We start from the raw sequence: 19,210 nt of genomic DNA, 5'->3' as shown, positions 1-19,210 counted from the left end.
CCCTAACAAAGTTGAAGCCAGAGGTGAAGATAGATTTGAGCAGCAGAAGCCATGAAAAGAGAACAGGGATGACATCAACACTGAATGGAGATAAGTAGTTCAGCTTCTTACCTTCTGGAAAAATTAAGATCGGGAGCTTGTTTTTATCTGCCACGTGCTCCCTGAGTCTGTGGAAGCAGAAGGAAAGTTTAAAAAACAGCTCCTTTCCACTCTTCTTTCCCCAGGCAGGTGCATTAAAAATATCTTTATGTATTACATATGTTTGAAACCAAAGCCTTTTACTAGACACTAATTTGTACTTGGTTTTCTTTTCTACAGAAACTGAAGCCATCCCTTAGGCCCCTGGAGCATTACACTGAGGCAACATCCTGTTTCCTTTCCTCCACATTATTTTACTAATGACTGTCAGAGAAGCCAACAATTTTATGCCATTAAGTCAGTCCAACTAACTCGGATCAACTCAACCTTCAAGAAATTGCCTTCATAAGAAAAAAAATTATTGATGCAGTGGTCCATCCAGACTCTGTGCACTTAACAGCAGATTTCTTAAAAAGGGGACTCCTAAATGCCTACAGCTCACACTACTTGAATAACACTTGGATAACATGGCAAAGCTGTCATGCTCTGCAGAGGCCAATAAGCCAGTGAAGAAGTTAACCTGTCAAAACTAACCTAAAAAGTTCTCTACAAATTAGGAAGAATTTTTATCCCTGTACTACAGTATTCATGGGTATGCTTTTGGTGACATTCTGCAGAAAACCACTTTTGTACACAGCTTGCTCTTATAACAAGACATTTTGCCTCTCACCCAAACAAAAAAAGCTTTTTATTTCTAGTGGCTCACAATTTCCAGTGAAACTGAGACAGTTTTTGTCACAGAAAGCCCATTTTATCATCAGTATTTCTCTTCAACAGAAAGTACCAGCGTTTAAGTATCTTCACATCCTTCCAAAATGCATACCAGAATTCATCAGACATTAGTTATTTTGCTGATGGCTTCTCAGCTGAGATGCTTTTTGAGAGTCTGCAATTCAGACCTCACCAGAACCTTTGGTCTGAGCCATGACACCCTGTATAAACGTTTCAGGCCTTCCCTGGTGACATTTTGACCACAGTGTACTGCACCGAAGCTCACACAAGCAAGCACATTCAGGTCGTTCTGAGTGATGCAGTGTGCCGCACACCATCCCTACAACTCGCTCCCAGATCCTCTCATCCGCGTCTTTGACTGCCCGATGCCTCTCCAGGGAGGCAGCCCAGAACACACCTCACCTTTTTGTCACTAGATGGCGGTCCTTGATCTCGGAGCGCTCGAACCAGACGTGAGGACAGGCCTTGACTGTGGCTCGCTGGATAACGCCCATAAGCCCACCATGAACCTGGCCCACCTGCAAGCCCAGCAAGACACATCAGTATCTGAGACACCTGAAGGGCAGAACTTCCTCCTCTCCACCCCTCCAAAAAAATCCAACAAACCCAAATGCACTGGGAGGCTGCAAACCAGGATTGAGCAGTGACAACAGAAGTGTTAAAATGCATTCACTTGAGAGGATCTAGACACTCACATGGAAGCCTATCTCAAGTACTTCACCAGATGAAGAGCCCGGCATTGACACTCCCAGGACAACTTCCCCAGCACATAATATAGACCAATTTCAACACAATTTACACTCTTCCCCACTGACCAGTGCTCAAGTGAATATCTCTGCTGTGAAAGTTAAGTACTGAAGTCTACAAGCCGTACCCCACAATCTTTCCCTTTCCTGGTCCCTCTCCTGTGGTCACCTTAGAGCTCCTCATACCATTGCATAGCATCCATCATTTGTCAAAATGATCGCATCTATCGGTGATGTGTGGTTGGCAACACAAATTCCTCCTTTCTGAGGTCTGTTTTCCCTGCAATTACATATTTTTTTGTTAGACTGCTAGTGCACTAAGCACCACATTACACACACAACAGTTCCATGAAGCTGTCAGGTGAGTCAGCCTCTAGTGTGACATCAATTTGCACCTCAGGAGAGCAGTCCCCATTTCTAATGGCATGCTCACACACACATACAAGCATAGACACACTTTTGCTCACTCACTTGTTATGGTAATGGATAGTACCAGACAGAGCTCTGACGAGGATGCGGGAGCATGTGAGGTGAACCACTTCACTCAGGTAGTTTTTCACACTGAAAGAAATCAGACACCTGAAGCATCCTGGAAAGCAGTTAGACACACATGCAATATTCTCCAGCCTACTCAACACAACTCAGGGCTGAAATTTTCCTGGTATTCTGGAGCACAGAGGGATATTCCCAGCTCTACCACTCACTCGCTACAGCAGCTCAGCCAAGATATGTCATACCCTTGGTGCCACTACGCTAGGCAAGGCTGTCCTCTCTTTGCTGTGTGTTTTTCATCCCAACCCTATTACCTACCCTACAATGCCCCATTTGAGTATCTCATGGCAGTAGGAGGAGCCCATCAGAAATCATCAACCTCAGTGCCAAGACTGGCAAGAACCCAACCTCAGCCCAAATTCAAAATGCCGCTAAAAACAAGGTCCCAAGGTCCACAAATTTGTGGGTGAAGTATCAGTAGCCTGTTATAGGTAAAATCTGTTCACTCCTAATCTTCAGCTGTTTTGACTGATGCAACTTGGCAAGTTCATCCCTCACACACAGTACCTACCTGCCATTTGGCAGCTGTCCCACCGCTGTTGTTCCCACAATCATTGACGTAATCCCGATGGCAGCGAGGGTAAAGCTACAGACAAAACAGACATTAAACCAAAATAAGTAGCTTTGCTCATTGTAATAACACTTTGCCCCTTTAAAATGGAAAGGGATTGCAGAAGTTCGATTATTCATCAGATACTTGACACATGCAGTTCTCTAACCCAGCAATTCCCTGACCTATTGCTTAAAGTCATGGTGTAGCAAAGGCAGCAGATCCAGATACTCCCATGCACACAGTGTCAGGGAGACTAGAGCTTGCCCACCTTATATTTATTTTGTCAATACATGACTCAGGGGAAGCATTAGTGAAAAAGATGACCACCAGCCCTACTCTACTCTCCACAGTGAATGGGCAATATAAAGGTATTCTGAAGGGCTTCTTAACCTAAAAGAAGCCTTTAAGCAAGTTAATCTTCTGTATCTGCCAATGCTGCTTTTGGGTTAAAGAAAGCTGAGATGACATTTACCAAGAAAACAGAAATTTACCCATTCCCAGACTGACAAAATCCCTCGGCACCAGAGCTTACCGTAGGGGCAGCAGGAAGCAGTACCGCACTATCACCCCAACAACCCACACCACAGTCAGCCTCACGCTGATGTAATGGAAGTTGACATTAGTCCTCGTGAGCAGATTCCAGGAGAGCAGCTCTTCTGAGGAGAATCGTTGAGTGACTTCATCTTCCACAATGGCCTCAAACCCTTTTCTGCAGAAGTAGAAAATGTGGGAGAATTCAAAGTCCGCTCGATGCAGACGGGCAATTTCTTTCTCCATAGGCGTTTCATCCCTTTCAATGATACCTTGGGAAGGAAAGGGTAACCACATGAGAAAATAATTCTGTGAAGTAACAGTCACCCTCCACACCACTTGTCACTCTGCATTACTCAAGGAGACAAATCTACTGTCAGAGCCCCTCCTAGGACTGGAGGAGAAGCTGTGCAGTTGAACACAGCATACCCTGCAGGAGGCCAGTTCCAGCTCCCCTTCCTCACACCAACACCCTGAGCAGCAATTATATCAAGTTCTGTTACCTACTGAACACGAAGAAGAAGGCTCTTTTCTTTCCCACCATCTGGCATGTTCTCAACTCAAACTTTATCCAAGATTCTCTTACACTTTCAGAAGAAATCAAGTGAGTCTTTGGCCTTTCAATTCCCTTCTGTGCTCTGTGTATTTAAGAGTATTCAATCTCCTTGATGAAGGCTTCCCTATCCCCTAAGCCCATCTCTTGCCTAACATTCTGGTGTCCCACAGCCACAACACAGCCAAAGCCCCAGACCACAACACTGTGCATGGATTAGCTTTGAACCAAACACACCTCCCTGCCTTCACAGCACAAATATTTTCTGTAAGTACAGGCACACCACACTATTCTTTTTATTTTACTTAAAATCCACAAAAAAAACCCTCCAAAACACCACATCAAAGAAAGTTGTGCCTAGAGGAGCCTTGATTTAGTTCAGCACTAACAACTGTTTTAGTTGAACTCTGACTACATCACACCTGGAAAGAAACCTGGAGAGTTCAGAACTGCAGTGCGAACAGCAAGTATTTCTCCTCCCCCACCCTTTTCATTTTTTAAGCTCATGGTCTGATAAGCACCAATTTCTCATTAGAGCTTTCAAAGGCAAGGACAACTTGTGTAAGCTAAACAAAGCTCAAGTAGCTGCTTGCTGGTAAGCAAGTCTGGCTCCAGAAAGTGATGACCGAAGAAATCTAGAGTAACAGTTAACCAGAACAACCATCCCCTGGGACACTCAACTTGGATTACAGAGGTCCAAGTTCAGGCTGCCACTCTGTCAGACACCCTCTGATAAACTGCATAATCTCTGTGCTTGCACGCTGACATAAAAACGGGAAAGGACATAGCACCCAACTTCTTCAAGCTACTAGGAACTTTCCACGTTGTAGGATGTATTTTTGTAGGAAATCTGCCTCCCAATGAAGTCTTGCCAGCAGAAAATCTCTCAACAAATTTCCTGTGCCAATAATTGTAACATTTAAATTACAAGTGATATGGAAAATCTTCTTATCGCGCTGTACCATACATATGGGATAACACAGGAAGCTCCAGGATACAAGTCCCCCAAATCACTGAGGTAAGCACTGAAGAACAGCACTGCAACAAAACCTATTGGCACCTTCAGCTTTGAACTTGACAGCCACGACTTCCAGTTGTACCAGCGGGCCACCTCACCGCATTATCCTATCACAAGCCTACAAACATAAACCATTAATATGGTATACCCAAAAAGCCACATGCTCTTCAGGATCTAAATTATACAAGCATGCATCACATCAACCATTTACCAAAACGGACTACGCTTATGTCATACATTAAATCCAAATCAGAAATCCAGTTTTTGATTCAATTTTTCTCGCACTTGGAAAAATCTCCAAACTGTGGAGCATCCAGGACTGTAGGCCAGTCAGTCCAACCTGTCTGCTCTGTGCTGCTGGAGACAAGGTTGTAGGCAAGAAACCAGGGGAGCGCTCCAGCACCCATCACACAAGTACCACCCTTCTCTCCAGTTCCCAGAGCTGGGAATGTTTCCTCCTTATCCAGCCCTTATTTTTCCCCCTTCTTCAGCACCAGTCAAGCAGCTGGCCCATCTGGCTCCAGCTTCTCAGCTGAACTCAGCCCAGGGCTCAAGTTTATCACACTGCTAGCAAGTTGAGATAGCAGGGCTGTAATGTCTTGCCTCATCAGCCTTTGCTGTCCTTGTCACATGACACCACATACACCAGCTGTCCTGCAGCCTTGGGACAGCTACTCTGAGCCAAGATCTCAGCAGCACATGAATGTATTATGAACAGAATTAAACACACGCTGCTCTGGTGATGTACTTAGCCTTCCTGTAAACACAAGTCACATTTAACGGCCTTTAATCCCTTGGCCATAGGCAGAGATGAGCTTGCCAAAGACAGCACTATGCAGGAGTACAGCAAACATTACTCTGAACCAAAAAAAAAAACCCCCATAGTCACTGTTTTTCTCAGTGTTGCAGTGCAAGCCCCAAGCCTTCAAGCTCACGTACTCCAGTCAACTAATTATACCAGGCTCAAATTTGACACCATCTACTTACATAGTCAGTAGATCTACTTAGTAGTATCTACTTAGTAGTATCTAGTAATAAGCTCCTTAGTAGTATCTACTTATGTAGTAAGTAGATACTACTAAGATTATTTACATAAGCTTTTCTTTTAGTGGATGTAATTTTCAAAACTTATTAGCATTTTTGTCTTTTTTAAGCCCACCACCTTGAAGCAACACAGTCAGACCCACACAGAGCTGAGAGCTGGTTATTCAGCTGCAGTGAGACAGACACCTACCTTCCGAGTACCTGCTCAGCGAAGAGCTACCACTGGGTCCAGCACACACTGCCCTCTAACAGAGAAGGGCCTTGAAGCAACAGCACCACATAATTCCCCACATAACCACACCAGCCAACATTTCCCTTGAAACTATTCCTTATCACACCACCAACACAGGGGCACTGGCTGCCCTTTCTGCCAAGAGATGTAAAGCACACTGGATTTGGTACTGCAGAGAAAGGTGGTGTCTCCTCAATCGTGCCCACTAGTCTTTTTGCCTATTTTTTTTTTTTTTTTTTTACTTAGGAACACAATTTCAAAGTGTTTGGGGAGGACCATTTTTGCTCTGCCAGGGAACAGGAAAACTTGCCCTTGCACATACATCTGCAGTGCTCCCTCAAATCCTGACCCACCTCCTAGTGATGGCTGGATGGTCAGGAAAGACGTAAGAAGTGGTACGTCCTTTCAGCACTTATACATAGGTGTACACACACAAAAATTTACCTTTACTCTGTTTTAAATCAACTACTCTGTAATTCATTATCAGCAGGAGTTTCTCCTCCCTCCGTAAATATTGTGTAATGTAATTGGGCCTCTCTGTCTGCTCATGTTCCGTCACCTGAGGGAATGCCAACTTACATAATGTACTGTTAGACCTACACCTGCCCTGGCCCTCAAGTACTTTCTTCCACACCCAGGAACTCTTAATCATAAGTCAGTTACTCCTACGCTTAAAAAATTCCCAAGAGCAAGATATGGAGCACAGCTTGGCACTGCAGAATTCATGTCTCCCCATACTTTCTCAAGTAAGAACAGTTAAGACTCCAGCTTCCTGCAGAAAGAGCCACCTCCAGTGGGGAAAGGTTTTAACTTTTTATTTCAGATATACAAAGGACATTAAAAAGGGCTTCAGCTACCATTGTGATTGTGTATCCCCATCCATAAGACTGCTTGAACATAGCCAGCATGCAACTATCTATATGAATTACCTCAGGCCATTTTTACTATCTCTAATGTTCCTCCAGGCAATGGAGTACACTCAATTCACCGCAGGTTCTGAACCACTACACAACTCTCAGCTGCACAGATAAGAAATAGCTACTTGTAGCTTTTGAAAGCTCATAGGACGATCTACTAGCTAGGACCTCTCTCCCTTGATATCTCTTTACTAGAGAAGAAATAACTGTGTAAGAATGATCAGATGTCTAGGAGGACAACAGCACCTTCTGTGCAGCTAAGCTGCACAGTAGGGTCTCTTGCACTCTCACTGGCCTGTGATGTGATGGGGCACTGTCAGCCTTACAGGAAGAAAAAGGATATCTTCCTGCATCACTGACAACCTGGGAAGCAGACAACATGGCAGTGACATTGTCCGAAAGGACCTCTAACCTTGACTTTCCCCCTTTCCTCCCAAAAAACCTCACAACTTTCAGGACACTGGTGAGTGATAAAGGATGTTCTTCTTCTCAGCCACTTGAAAGTCAGCAATTAAACAAGGCAAGCTCTAACCTGTTCTCAGAGCTGCTGTGCAGTACCACTTATTACCACAGGTGCTGACAGTTGCATGTGCTGCCATGGAAGCCAGTTCCATGCCTGGCCTGCAGACAGTGAGATGCCAGTGTTCACAGTATTGATAAGGATATCCCTTTGGAGCTGAAACACGCACCCCCAGTTCGGCAATTCAGTCCCCATTGCTGGATCATGTTCACATGAGCTAATCCATAGGCTCAGGTAACAACTGACTTGTTTGCTAACTGGCAAGCTGGGCCTGCTTCCAGCTGTGCTGCCTAAGGAGAGAGCACACAGAAAATGCTCACCCTGCTGCCAAATGCTGTCAAAACAGAGCAATTGAATAGCAATACTGAAACATTCAGGAACCAAGAAGAAACCAAGTGCTAGCTGCAAGGTCTTGTTCAGCTTTCTCCTGTTCCCTGGGCAAACTCAGACTTCTCTCATGGCTCCAAAGTCTTAAAGCCAACTCTGACCTACTACAGTCTACCACGACTCACACAGTATGGGTTAAGATACAGCAAAAGAACTAATTTCAAAATTGGGCTAAAGGAAGAAATATGAAGCAACTTTTCAGCTGTCTTTCTACAGATAGTGAGTGTAAGAAGTTTGGCAGACACTGATATTAACTCCAGAGGGTAAAAGGTCAGTAGCAGCAGACTGAAAAAAAGACAAGTAGCCCACCACACACTTTCAACTTGCAGTCCTACCACAGAAAAAGCACTAAGTTTGGGAAAGAAAAGTGCTGTCCAACAAACACTCAAATCTCTTCAGAGAATATTTAAGTGCACTCTAATGCTGTTAGCACTGAGATAGCTGGCCAGCAACCCTGCAAGCAGCAAAGACAAATTTCAAGATGAAAATCAACCTCATATTTAAACTTGAAAATTTCCATCAGCTGAGAACAGTCTCCATCTTCAGCTCTACTTTGTTTTGTTAAACTTCATGTTGTTTCATACCCTTCATTTCCTCATGCCCTGATTTTTCAGCTACTCAGTACAAGCCAGTAGAAGCAGCATTTTATTCTGCAGGAACTGTTTGCTAGCCAGTAGTATTGCAAAACAATTAGGTACATAAGTCTGCTGACTTTCACTGGGATAGAGTTACTTTTATTCACAGTGGCTGGTACTGGGGTGTGTTTTGGATTTGTGCTGAACACAGGGTTGATAATACAGAGATGTTTCTGTTATTGCCGAGCAGGATTTACAGAGCCAGGGGCTTTCCTGTTTTTTGTGTACAGCCAGGCTGGTGAGGAACTTGGGGGTGCTTGGGAGGGTGGGAGGAGACACAGCCCGGACAAGTAACCCAAAGTGACCAAAGGGATCTTCCGGACCATATGGCATCATGCTCAGGATATAAAGTAGGAAGAAGGAGGAGGAAAGCAGGACATTTGGAGTGATGACGTGTTAAAATAAGTCATCATGTTACCCATGATGGGGCCCTGCTCTCTTGGAGAAGGCTGAGCACCTGCCCGCCCATGGGAAGCAGTGAATTAATTCCTTGCTTCACTTTGCTTCTATGTGTCGCTTTTGCTTTCCCTGTTAAACTGTCTGTCTCAGCCCACAGGTTTTCAGGCTTTTACTCTTTGTGATTCTCTCCCCAGTCCCGCTGGGGCAGTGAGTGAGCAGCTGCCTGAGGATAAGCCATGACTTTCAGTGAGCATGTAACACCCCACCTCTTTTCCAGTTCTCTCATGCACACATCTAACTGCTTCATTTGAGAAGGCCGCAGTACTTCCAACGTTAGAACATTAGTCTTATCAATGTGACTTTACCCCAAGCTCTCACCATTAGCAGTAGGAGTCTGTGGCACCCGCGGCTGCGGCCTTCTGACACCTTTTTGTAACCGGATAGTGGCCCACTGTTGAACAGAAAGAAAACATTAATTCACAAATGCAGTATTCACTTAAGAAAAAAAGTTACCAAAAAAACCAACAGTTAGTCAAAGACATGTTGTGATTTTCAAAGAATATCTTCGCCAGGTAATCATCACTCACCTTCTTCAGATGTGTCTACAAACCCAAACCTATACACAGTTCTTATGAAGAAACTCAGAGTAATTCACAGTAATTAAAAAAACCAAACCAAAACAACACTCAGAGCTAGTCAGTACTTCACAACTCTGGTTTCAGTCTTCAGAGAGCCAACTCAGCACTCCACAGCTGCTTCAGTTCTAGTTCAGATACACGGCCACCAAGAGCCTGAACAGCCTCTGTCAGCCTTGCTACTGGCACAGCAACCACTGACTCCAGGCTGCATGGAAAGCCCCAGAAGCCAAGCTAGACACAGGACACACAGCACGTGTTCACAAAGCTGACAGACACATCACAACCCAGCCTGCCTTCTTTCAGAGTAGTCTCATCATACTGAAGCAAAAAACCAGAAGTCCTAACTGTGTTAAGTGAAACTCAAGCCTGCATATAGCTGATTTCACTAAAACCAAAACCAGCATTTGCAGTCATGGGAAGTTTCAACTAAATTCAAACTCAATCCAAAAAGGATTGCACCCAAGAATTTGCCAAGCTGAACAAACCTGGCATTTCCCTTGACTGTGCACTGCTCATTTCTTGGCATCTTCACAGAATCACAGAATGGTTTGGGTTGGAAGGGATCTTAGAGGTCACCTAGTCCCAACCCACTGCCATGGACAGGAACACCTTCAACCAGATCAGGTTGCTCAGAGTCCCATCCAGCCTGGTCTTGAACACCTCCAGGGATGGAGAACCCACAGCTTTTCTGGGCAACGTGTTCCAGTTGCCTTCTCTTCTTCAGGCTGAACAGCCCCAACTCTCTCAGCTCTCACTTCGAAGCTCTGAGCAGCAGAAAAACAGGCCAAATCACCAGCTTTAGGGTGAGCTAAAGAGAGCCCCTTCTCCCCTGCCCTTGGGAAGGGCTGCCAGCTCACAGGGGCTAACCTGCTCTTTGCCAGTGGGCGGTCTGAGAGAATGAGATTGAAATAGGGAATAAAGTAAGCTTTGCTCTCCGATGAGTGTCAAAGCTTCCCAGCTGCCCTGGTTCCCGCAAAAGCCTCTGGCAGAACCACATCAGAGTCAGGAGACTTCCTCTCATTTCAAGCCCTGATGAGGCTGGAGCCAGTTTAACCTGTTCTCAGGGCAGAAGGCTTTCTTGACCTCCATCTGACTCAGTTCCAGAGAGCTTTCATATAGCCCTCTATCTCAGGCTTCATTTTTACTGAGTTAACAATTATAATACTTTTTCCACCCCAAAGCCTGTGATGTCAGAGTAGCCCTTCTGGCCTGAATCACAGCTGCCTACATGGCAGCTTTGTTAAGGGATGGAAAGCTCAGTCCATGAAGGCTGATTCAGTGGTTACCCATTATCCACATCAATTCCTCCTCCACAAGACTCCTTTCTATTTCTAGGAACATCGTTATTATGGGCATTTTCAAGACAGACAGGTGACCTGGTAGAAATGAGCTCATATCAAGAGATCAGGATATTATCCTGTTCAAATCATAATAGCTTAATCAGTATCAAAGGCATATTTTTTAAGAGCATACAGATGATGCTCAGTCTGCACAGGAAGGACCCAGCCCCATGTTAAACCACGCATTTTCCACCTTCCCCCTCCAAAAGAGCTGTGGGACATAGGGAGATGCAGTTCCCTTTTGAAAGGTCAGCATCCTGACTCATGGCATTATCTCCACCAAGTAACTTCCCAGTATGAGCCAGTACTGCTTACTGTATCAGATTTTGCTGAATCACAACCTACCCTGCCAATACAGTCACTCATTTTCTCAGTTCTGCTGCTGCTAAGGCAATAGCTCTCCCAGAAATTAACTGTAGAAATAACTCAGTACTTTCTGTAGTACTCAAGTACTCTCAGTAACTTTCTGGCTACACATCAGTCTTAGCAGTACTGTGACCATAGAAGTTCTGGGAAATACCAAACCAAAACACTGCTCAAGGAAAAACCCATTCACACCACTGCCATTTTACATTTTGTCTATGAAATGGATTTGGGGGTGCACCGGGACCAGCAAATACATTTACACAGTAATTTCTGACCAGACTTGAACCACTGCATTCAACGAATTAAAATCTCCACAAACAGCTAAGTCACTCAGCACACAGAAGAACAAGAACATATTTGGCTAATGGTCTCCGCCATACACACTAGCAGAAAAAATAAGTTTTTATCTTTCAAATCCTCTCAAAGGGGTAATCAAACCGTGGAATAACATTGTTTGGTGCTCAGAAAGAGCATGCAACACTCCCTTCAGAAAGCTCTTGCTACAGAAATCCTGCAGTTACTGGTTCATACTAGACTGTATCAAGGCCTGATCCTCAGCACAAACCATGAGGACACAGGTTATTGAGACATGCCTTTGTAGTGCCCAAGAGCTTGCAACACCCTCCTGTACTGCAGTATCTTTTGACATTTTGCTACGCAAATGGCAGGAAACAGTGGAATCTTCCCAAAGCAGAGAAACTGCAGGGCCATGTAACTCAAGTCAGTTTCTAATGCTCAGACACATTTATCAACCCTATTCAGAAAAGCACATTCCTTCTTCCTCCGTGGTCTGACCTTTGCTCCTCAGGTCCATCTAACTCCAGAAAGGTGCAGCAGCCCGCCTGGGGGATGGGGGAACAGTGGCAAAGAGAAAGGCTGGAGAGGACAGTTCCCTTTGCCCTCTACCCGTGCCTTCCCAGGGGATGGGAGCACTGCCATGAGCCTGACATCAGCATAGCATCATGTACAAAGGTTGCACAGAGCGTTCCAAGGGACAGCTGACTTTGTCACAAGTCAATGGCTGAGGCAGTTTTACATTCCATGCCAGGTCTCTCAGGGGATTTAAACACACTTAATAAAATAGGCAATGATGAAACCAGCTCTCCCTCTTGGTCAGGAACATTTGGGCATTCCTAAGGACCCACATCTACCAGATGCCACAGCAAACATTTCTTAAGTTCTCCATGTGAGCTTTCTTCATACCTCAGTCCATCATATTTCCAAAAACTCTGCATGTTCCAGCAACCAAGGAGCAAGAAGTGAGAAATTTTTACTTAACATCTAATTCTTTCACGTATATTCAGGCACCTGAATTAAAGGCACTACCATCAAAGCCAGAATTCTCAATTTTGACCAAGTGAAAAGCCTGTTCATATCCAGGCTGGGAAACAAAAGAGACACCACCTGCAGTAATGTGAGTAATTTCCCTTCCTTCCTGCTAGCCAGGGATATGTGCCATCCATCGCTGTTTCAGCTGAAGGACAACTTTATGCTACAAAGAACTATCACAATGTGAGCTGATCCATCCCACAGAGGGGAACATAATGTGTTTGTGTATTAGAGATCAAAGCATGAAACAATTATAAGCCATAACCTCCATTCTACTCAGGAAATGAGCAAAAAGCAGACTGGCAAGTCTTTTGGATCTGTCAGTAACACCGGCACAAATCTAAGTAGCTTGTCCCAGCTGGTGCTGAGCTGGCAGTCCAAAGAACCTTGGTGCAGACCTATGTTTTCAGGAGGGATTCTTGAAGCAGCTTTGGAGAATAAGTATAAAACATCAGGCTCCCAAACAGATTAAAAATAGTTCTGCAGTGGGACTACCCACTGGACTGAAAATGTAAGGTCAGAAAACAGCACGATCCCAGAACTATAAACATCACCACAAGTCTGATTTTGAAACTTTAGTATCCTAACTGCTGACAAGAAAGCAGCTTGGATGCTTTAATCACACAACACAGGATCTGAAGATACCACACTTCACTAGGCAAGGAAAACATCAACTTTCCCTGGAAAAATTCTCCCTCTTTCTCCTCCTAGAAAAGGCCTCTAATTTATCAGCACCTTAAAAAAAAATCCAAAATGGCCAAAAGAACAATTTCACTTACAACATCACTAAGCAGCTGCCACACAGAGAGGACCTGTGCAGTACTTGAGAGAGATTGCTGCCTATTTGGCAACTATCTTATCTGGAATTAGGGAGGGCTTTTGATATCTCTTGTAAATAAAGTGTAATTTTTGCCTCTGAGGTCTAACTATCTCCAAAGCCAAGCCTAACATGTCGTTTCATGAAATCACATCTAGACATTCTTTTCTGGGATCAGAAATCAAGTCATTAGGAACACTTCAGAGTGTTGCCCTGTTCCCCTAAGAAATGAGGCTTAGCCTTTCACCTCATTTACCACATTTACATCACCTCTGACTTCACAATGTTTGACGATTTTTCAGAAGGGAGAGATGACTGAAATCTGCAGTCATATGGAGACAGACCACTGGTGTTCCTCTTTTCAAGGCACTGCCGGATCAGAGCCAAAAGTTTATGTGCTAGTTTAGGTGAGCACTCCTCCTTGGAATCTCTCCAAACCTCAGTAACAACAGAAAGATTGCAGAGCACCTCCCACACAATGCCACCTTGTTTAACACAGCAAAATCTGCATGCCAGTTATTGGGTTGTTTTGTGTGAGGCAAGAACACCACCACTACCACGAGGAACAATCATTTCCGAGTGAGGGCAAAAGGCCCTCTCTCACCTCCCATACACTTCTCATTCTGATGGGACACCCTTGGCACTGCCTCCAAGGACCTTCCCAAATTCTTCTGCACACAGGAATTGCATAGCAAGTCCTTCCTGGTGGACAGGTATCCAAAGAGCAACAAAGAGTCCAGCTTGACAGGATAACACCAATGGTATCAGCAAAAGGAATGCCAAGCAGCTTCTTTTACAGCAGCTTCACAAACTCTTACTTCAAGGCAAGCTCTGAATACAGCTGTGGATATTTTTTTAACAGCATTTGCTTATGAACAGTGCTCATTTGCTTGTTGTAAAATTGAGAGCGGTTTCAAACAAGAACTGTTGATCTGGAATATGGTGCATTAATTACTGATGCAACCACAGCAGAGGGCAACCCCCAGCTCTGCCAAACTTACTGATGTGCAAGGACTCTTGATTTTTAAATCTGTGGTAAACATACATAAAGGCCTTCAAAGGACTGGGGTCTATGTTAATACAGGCCAGGGATTTACTTCAAGATTCTGCACAAAAATTACTAAAATACTACTCCAAAAGCCAGTCTGAGCCCTGTAAACGAGGGTGCATCGTTCACATTAGGCATGTCTCCAAGACATGTTTCTCATTACCATCTGAGCTGGCAGCTTTCAGAGCTGTCGGATTCTCCTCTGCCCAGCAGTCTTTGAAGGATACCAATTACATAGACAGAGGCCTTCATTGACTCTGTGCAATGACATTAGTCAGCAAAGCTTGCTGCCGAGGCCACTGAGTTACACAAGCAGCAGTCAAAGCCCACAATGATTCATCTATTTATCAGCTTCCTTATTCTCCTTTTCCCTTCCCCACCCTCATTCCTGGCACCACACACAACCCTGATGGTGACTCATGGGAAGAAGCTGCAGCCTGGCATACCTAGGACAAGAGTAACAGTCCATCCCAACTGCCCTGCACAGCCACGATCTCCAGTTTGACCAGAGGCACTGAGAGGTCCTCTCTTCCTCACATCTAGGTCCATTCATATTGCCAAGGTCATCTTGCAACACAAGGAACTTGGGCTTAACCTCCAGCTACAGAATAATATTACAATCTTGTCTAGCAAAAGTACATTCCCAGCAGGCAGCACAATAAGGTATCAGAAATTGCTTCTGTTACCAGGGGTTGCTGTTAAACCCCAATGGATCACTTACAGGATGTGAAAAACACCTACAAGTGCAGCATCTGCTGTGCATTACAGCCATCAAAACCAACCACACAAGAAGCACCCTCTCTGCTCACTGCAAGCCCCCACAAAGAGCCTCAAGAGATTGGGGAGGGAAGTGCATTCAAAGTGCTTGCAGTCATCCTCAAACCACTAGTCCAGAAATAGACAATAATGTGACGTTAGTTAATAGCCAGGTTGCTTGTTTCCTGACACAAATGTGACCTAAAGACCTCACTTCCCTCAGGCTTTCTTATTTCTTAATATTTCACAAGTATTATACACCGCACAGTTTAAAAAAACACAAGAAATGTTTCCCATTAGAAAGGGCGAGCAGGGTAGTCTGTACAAAGTGTTGCTGACAACTCTACTGTCTCAGGCAGCAAGGCACACCCCAAAAAAAAAACCCCAGCAGACTGGAAAAAAAACCCCAAAGTATTTAACATGGTGAGCTGTAATCCATCAAGCAGAGACCATCACTCAGGGGGTTCATTGCTACTGCCAAATACATAGACACCAGTCCAAACCAGTCCTCCAGATCTTCTACAATCTGATGGAAATAGAGGAACTGATCCTCTGTGACAGTGGCTGCTCTGTGGGCCTCAATGAAAGACAAAGGACTTTCTGAAAGGCTGGATTCTCCAGTGCTTGGCAAGACAGCTCCAATGGCATGTTTGCAGGGGCCACAACAGTCACAAATCAATTAAGAGTTCATAAGAGGCAATGGATTAAGACAGAGCAAAAACGAGACCAGGTAAAGATGCACTAAATTTAAAATTGGAAGCTATCTGTTCATGTTGAAAAACAAACAGGGAGAAATGCAGCTTGCTGTGATGACTGCAAGAGACAGTCCCCAGCATTTCAGCTGTCAGGAATATTTCTGTGGCAAGTGATGTCACAAGCATCAGGATGGCTGGTGACTAGTCCAGACTAGCTCCTCATAGGGGCAAACAGCTGCTGGAGATGTTTTTGCAGCAGTACTCCCACGTTTTAAAAAACATACCAATAAAAATCCTTCTATTAACAGTGAGAGGAAAGCCACAGGCAGAAATGAGCAATTTCCTAAAAGTTTGCTGAGTTTGGTAAGGTAATTCAGAAGCAAGATATGTACTTTCAGGAATACCCACATGATGAGGGAAGCAGGCTTTCTAGTAGCCAGTGGTCTGCCTGCTGTACTTCTTTAGCACAACTTTCTACACTTTTTCCCCTTATCGCACTGAAAAAAATACAATCACATAGGAAAAAATGTATCCATATACTCCATATAAAGCTGGTAATCCCTAGTGCAATACTTAAGGGTCAAATGCAACCCAACAGAAGCACATCCTCATCTGTACATGCTGCATTTTGCTTAGCAGCATGTGCTTGCTGAGGCAGCTTAGCAGAGAGAAAAAGCTATTGTGCACTGACTCATGTCCCTTGTCAGAAACATCAGATGGTCAAAGCACAAAACCACTTTGTTCCTAAAAGGAGCTTTCCCCTCCCTTGTCTCAGATCATGCTTGCAGCACTGGGAACAACCTTCTGCCCTCCTGAAACAAGCAGAAAAAGGTTCTTTTTTTAATTGGCAGGAAAAAATTCAAGTATAAGCCCCCTGTCATCTTCAACTTGCTCCATCCCACAGCCTACACAACTAAGCACCACAGACCCATGCTTGGATGTCTTGTTTTATCTGACGTGACCTGAAGAGGTATCACAGCAAACTGTAGAACTGTCCCTGAACTATGGACAGACTTGGATGCTCAAAACAGATTAATAAAGCACACGTTGTTACCTGACAACACAGGCCATGTAGGAAACAAACCACCGTCCTTCCACTTCACCGATGTTTGGGATACAAACAGGCAAAGCCAGGGAGCAGCTCAGTATCAGCTAGGATGCACAGCCACCACTTTGCAGACAGTTCCTGTAATCTGGCCCATTAAAGAGGCAACAAAAGCAGCAGCATCCTGACTGAACACTCTGCAGGTCCAAGAGCTCACCCTCCTCCTGGGAAACAGGGGAAAAGGCCTGGGGAGATCCAGGGCTGGGTGGAAGAGGAAGCTTAAGGAAGCTATTAAATTAACACTCTGCTGAAAAAGGTCTCAGCCATCAGAGATTGCAGCATCCTGTGACTTCACAGAGCCAGAAAACTTGTCTCGGGAGAAAACATGCACACTCAATTCAACATCCCAGGAAATCTCACCCAGCTAGCAGCACATTTCACTGTTAACATGATTTTGGCAACATCACATATCTCTAGGTGCTCTTGCAGGCGCTGCTTGGACCTGGCTGGCAGACAATCAGCCTCTGTCAGGCTTCTAACCAAGACAGACCCGTGAGCCAAGGAAGAGGAGACATCCCACAACAAACCACTTCCTTTCAGGGATTATTCCCAAGCAAGTATTCTGAGGACAAAGAATTCACAGGCAAAGCAAGGCCAAATTGAGATAAGCAGAATACCTGGGTGGATTGAGCTTCTTCACTCTCCCACAGCAAGTCCAACTTAGCTGACTCTTCTTCTCAGAACACTTTGCAATTTTTCATTGCCTTTTCTTATATTTACAATATTTTATATCATATCTATGTCCAGTATAATTCTGTATTAATACAATTTTTAATATATAGAGTGGCATGCAATTCCAGAAAGTATTTCATGCAAAAGTAATGGCAACTCTCAAGATAAGTCATTATTTCCTCCCTTAGGCAACAGGAGAGCTCTTGCAATTAACAATCGTCGATATGCCGTCAGACACTTCTCCATAATTTTGCCCAAAACATTTTGAGTCACCTCTTGTTGCAACATTTGGTGACACTAAAAAATAACAACTAATGATCTAGGAATAAAGAATGCAAATTGTGGTTATTCACAGGTGAAGGCAAGTCATCCAAACAAGACTATCTCACTAGGCCATCTGGATTGCTCCCTCAGGCCAGGATGATCTTTAACTCCTCAGCTTCTGCTATTCAAAATCTTTTTTCCACTAACAGCTGCATCTTCTCTCCTTAACAGTTATCCTGATATCATTCACAGACCCAAAAAGTACTTCGAGCAGATTCATTCTCACCCAAAAGCCTTAAAACATTTTGACTTGAGACGCATTTAACAGATGCTGACTTAATAGGCGAGATTTTTTTAGCCAGGCACTGAAGTACATGAACAAGGCTTGCCTGAAAACCTCGAAGAACAAGATGAAATCAGACAAAATCTACTTTCCACAGTCACACACTGATGTATATTGCATGGCCACTGACTGTGCCGTGAGTCATTTCACTTTTCCTCCTTACAGCTGTTTCCTTGGTTTGGGTGCCCCTCCTCCTTGGAAAAAGCATAGTAAATATTTAAATCTCATCTTGTCCAGCAGCAATTTAAAAACACTCTTCCTCACCACTACCATGAGCTTCAGAGGGAAGGTTTTCACACACATATTAAATATGCCCCATGCAGAAAGCAGTTCCTCTGCGAGAAACTGGCTATCACGGAGAATCTTGGGGCAGATGGCAACTGAGGTGCTGGACATGCTCAACTTGAATGGGAGTCCGCACCTCTGAGCATCAGCGCTCCTGGCACTTCCCTTCGCAGACTTCAGACCTTTACACCGTCCTAGAGCATGACCCAACATCATTTCCCCCAGGTGGGGCACAGCTGCCACCGAGCAGCGACAGCCTCGCCCAGGCCACGGTACAGCCTTAGGTAACAAGGTTTATTCCGCTCTCCTACGGGTTCAGGGAGGGCACTCCAGAGCCTACACAACCACGAAATTAACAGAGATCTCCAGTTTTGCCCAAGGGCTTTAAGCCCGAAGCTACAGCCAGGCAATGCCAGGCAGGACGTGACCCAGCCGCTCCCCTCTACAGGAGGCGACGGATGGCACCGGAGCGGACAGACGCTTCTCGGGGATACCCACCCCCGCACACCCCCCGGCCGGAGGGAGCCGTGCCCGGCCCGCCAGCTCACCTCGGCCCTGGGGAAGCGCGCGAGGCCCCGCCCCACGGGGCCGCGGC

The 19,210-nt window shown here is 44.9% G+C and overlaps 1 protein-coding gene across 1 annotated transcript in view; it reads right to left on the bottom strand.

The window, feature by feature from the left end:
* LOC103622344 (glycerol-3-phosphate acyltransferase 3) overlaps window positions 1-19,205 on the bottom strand; it is a gene marked incomplete at its 5' end in the record, with an annotated part of 24,106 nt that extends 4,901 nt beyond the window's left edge. Inside the window, 8 exons of the mRNA XM_008641266.2 lie at window positions 112-167; window positions 1,273-1,388; window positions 1,803-1,896; window positions 2,088-2,177; window positions 2,680-2,754; window positions 3,254-3,524; window positions 9,336-9,408; window positions 19,164-19,205. Of these exons, the coding sequence (XP_008639488.2) occupies window positions 112-167; window positions 1,273-1,388; window positions 1,803-1,896; window positions 2,088-2,177; window positions 2,680-2,754; window positions 3,254-3,524; window positions 9,336-9,408; window positions 19,164-19,205 (817 nt within the window). The remainder of the gene's footprint in view (window positions 1-111; window positions 168-1,272; window positions 1,389-1,802; window positions 1,897-2,087; window positions 2,178-2,679; window positions 2,755-3,253; window positions 3,525-9,335; window positions 9,409-19,163) is intronic.
* Window positions 19,206-19,210: the final 5 nt, after the last annotated feature.

This window comes from Corvus brachyrhynchos, unplaced genomic scaffold, assembly GCF_000691975.1.
Source record: "Corvus brachyrhynchos isolate BGI_N302 unplaced genomic scaffold, ASM69197v1 scaffold229, whole genome shotgun sequence".
Lineage (NCBI taxonomy): Eukaryota > Metazoa > Chordata > Aves > Passeriformes > Corvidae > Corvus > Corvus brachyrhynchos.
This window is presented reverse-complemented; position numbering and strand designations above follow the sequence as displayed.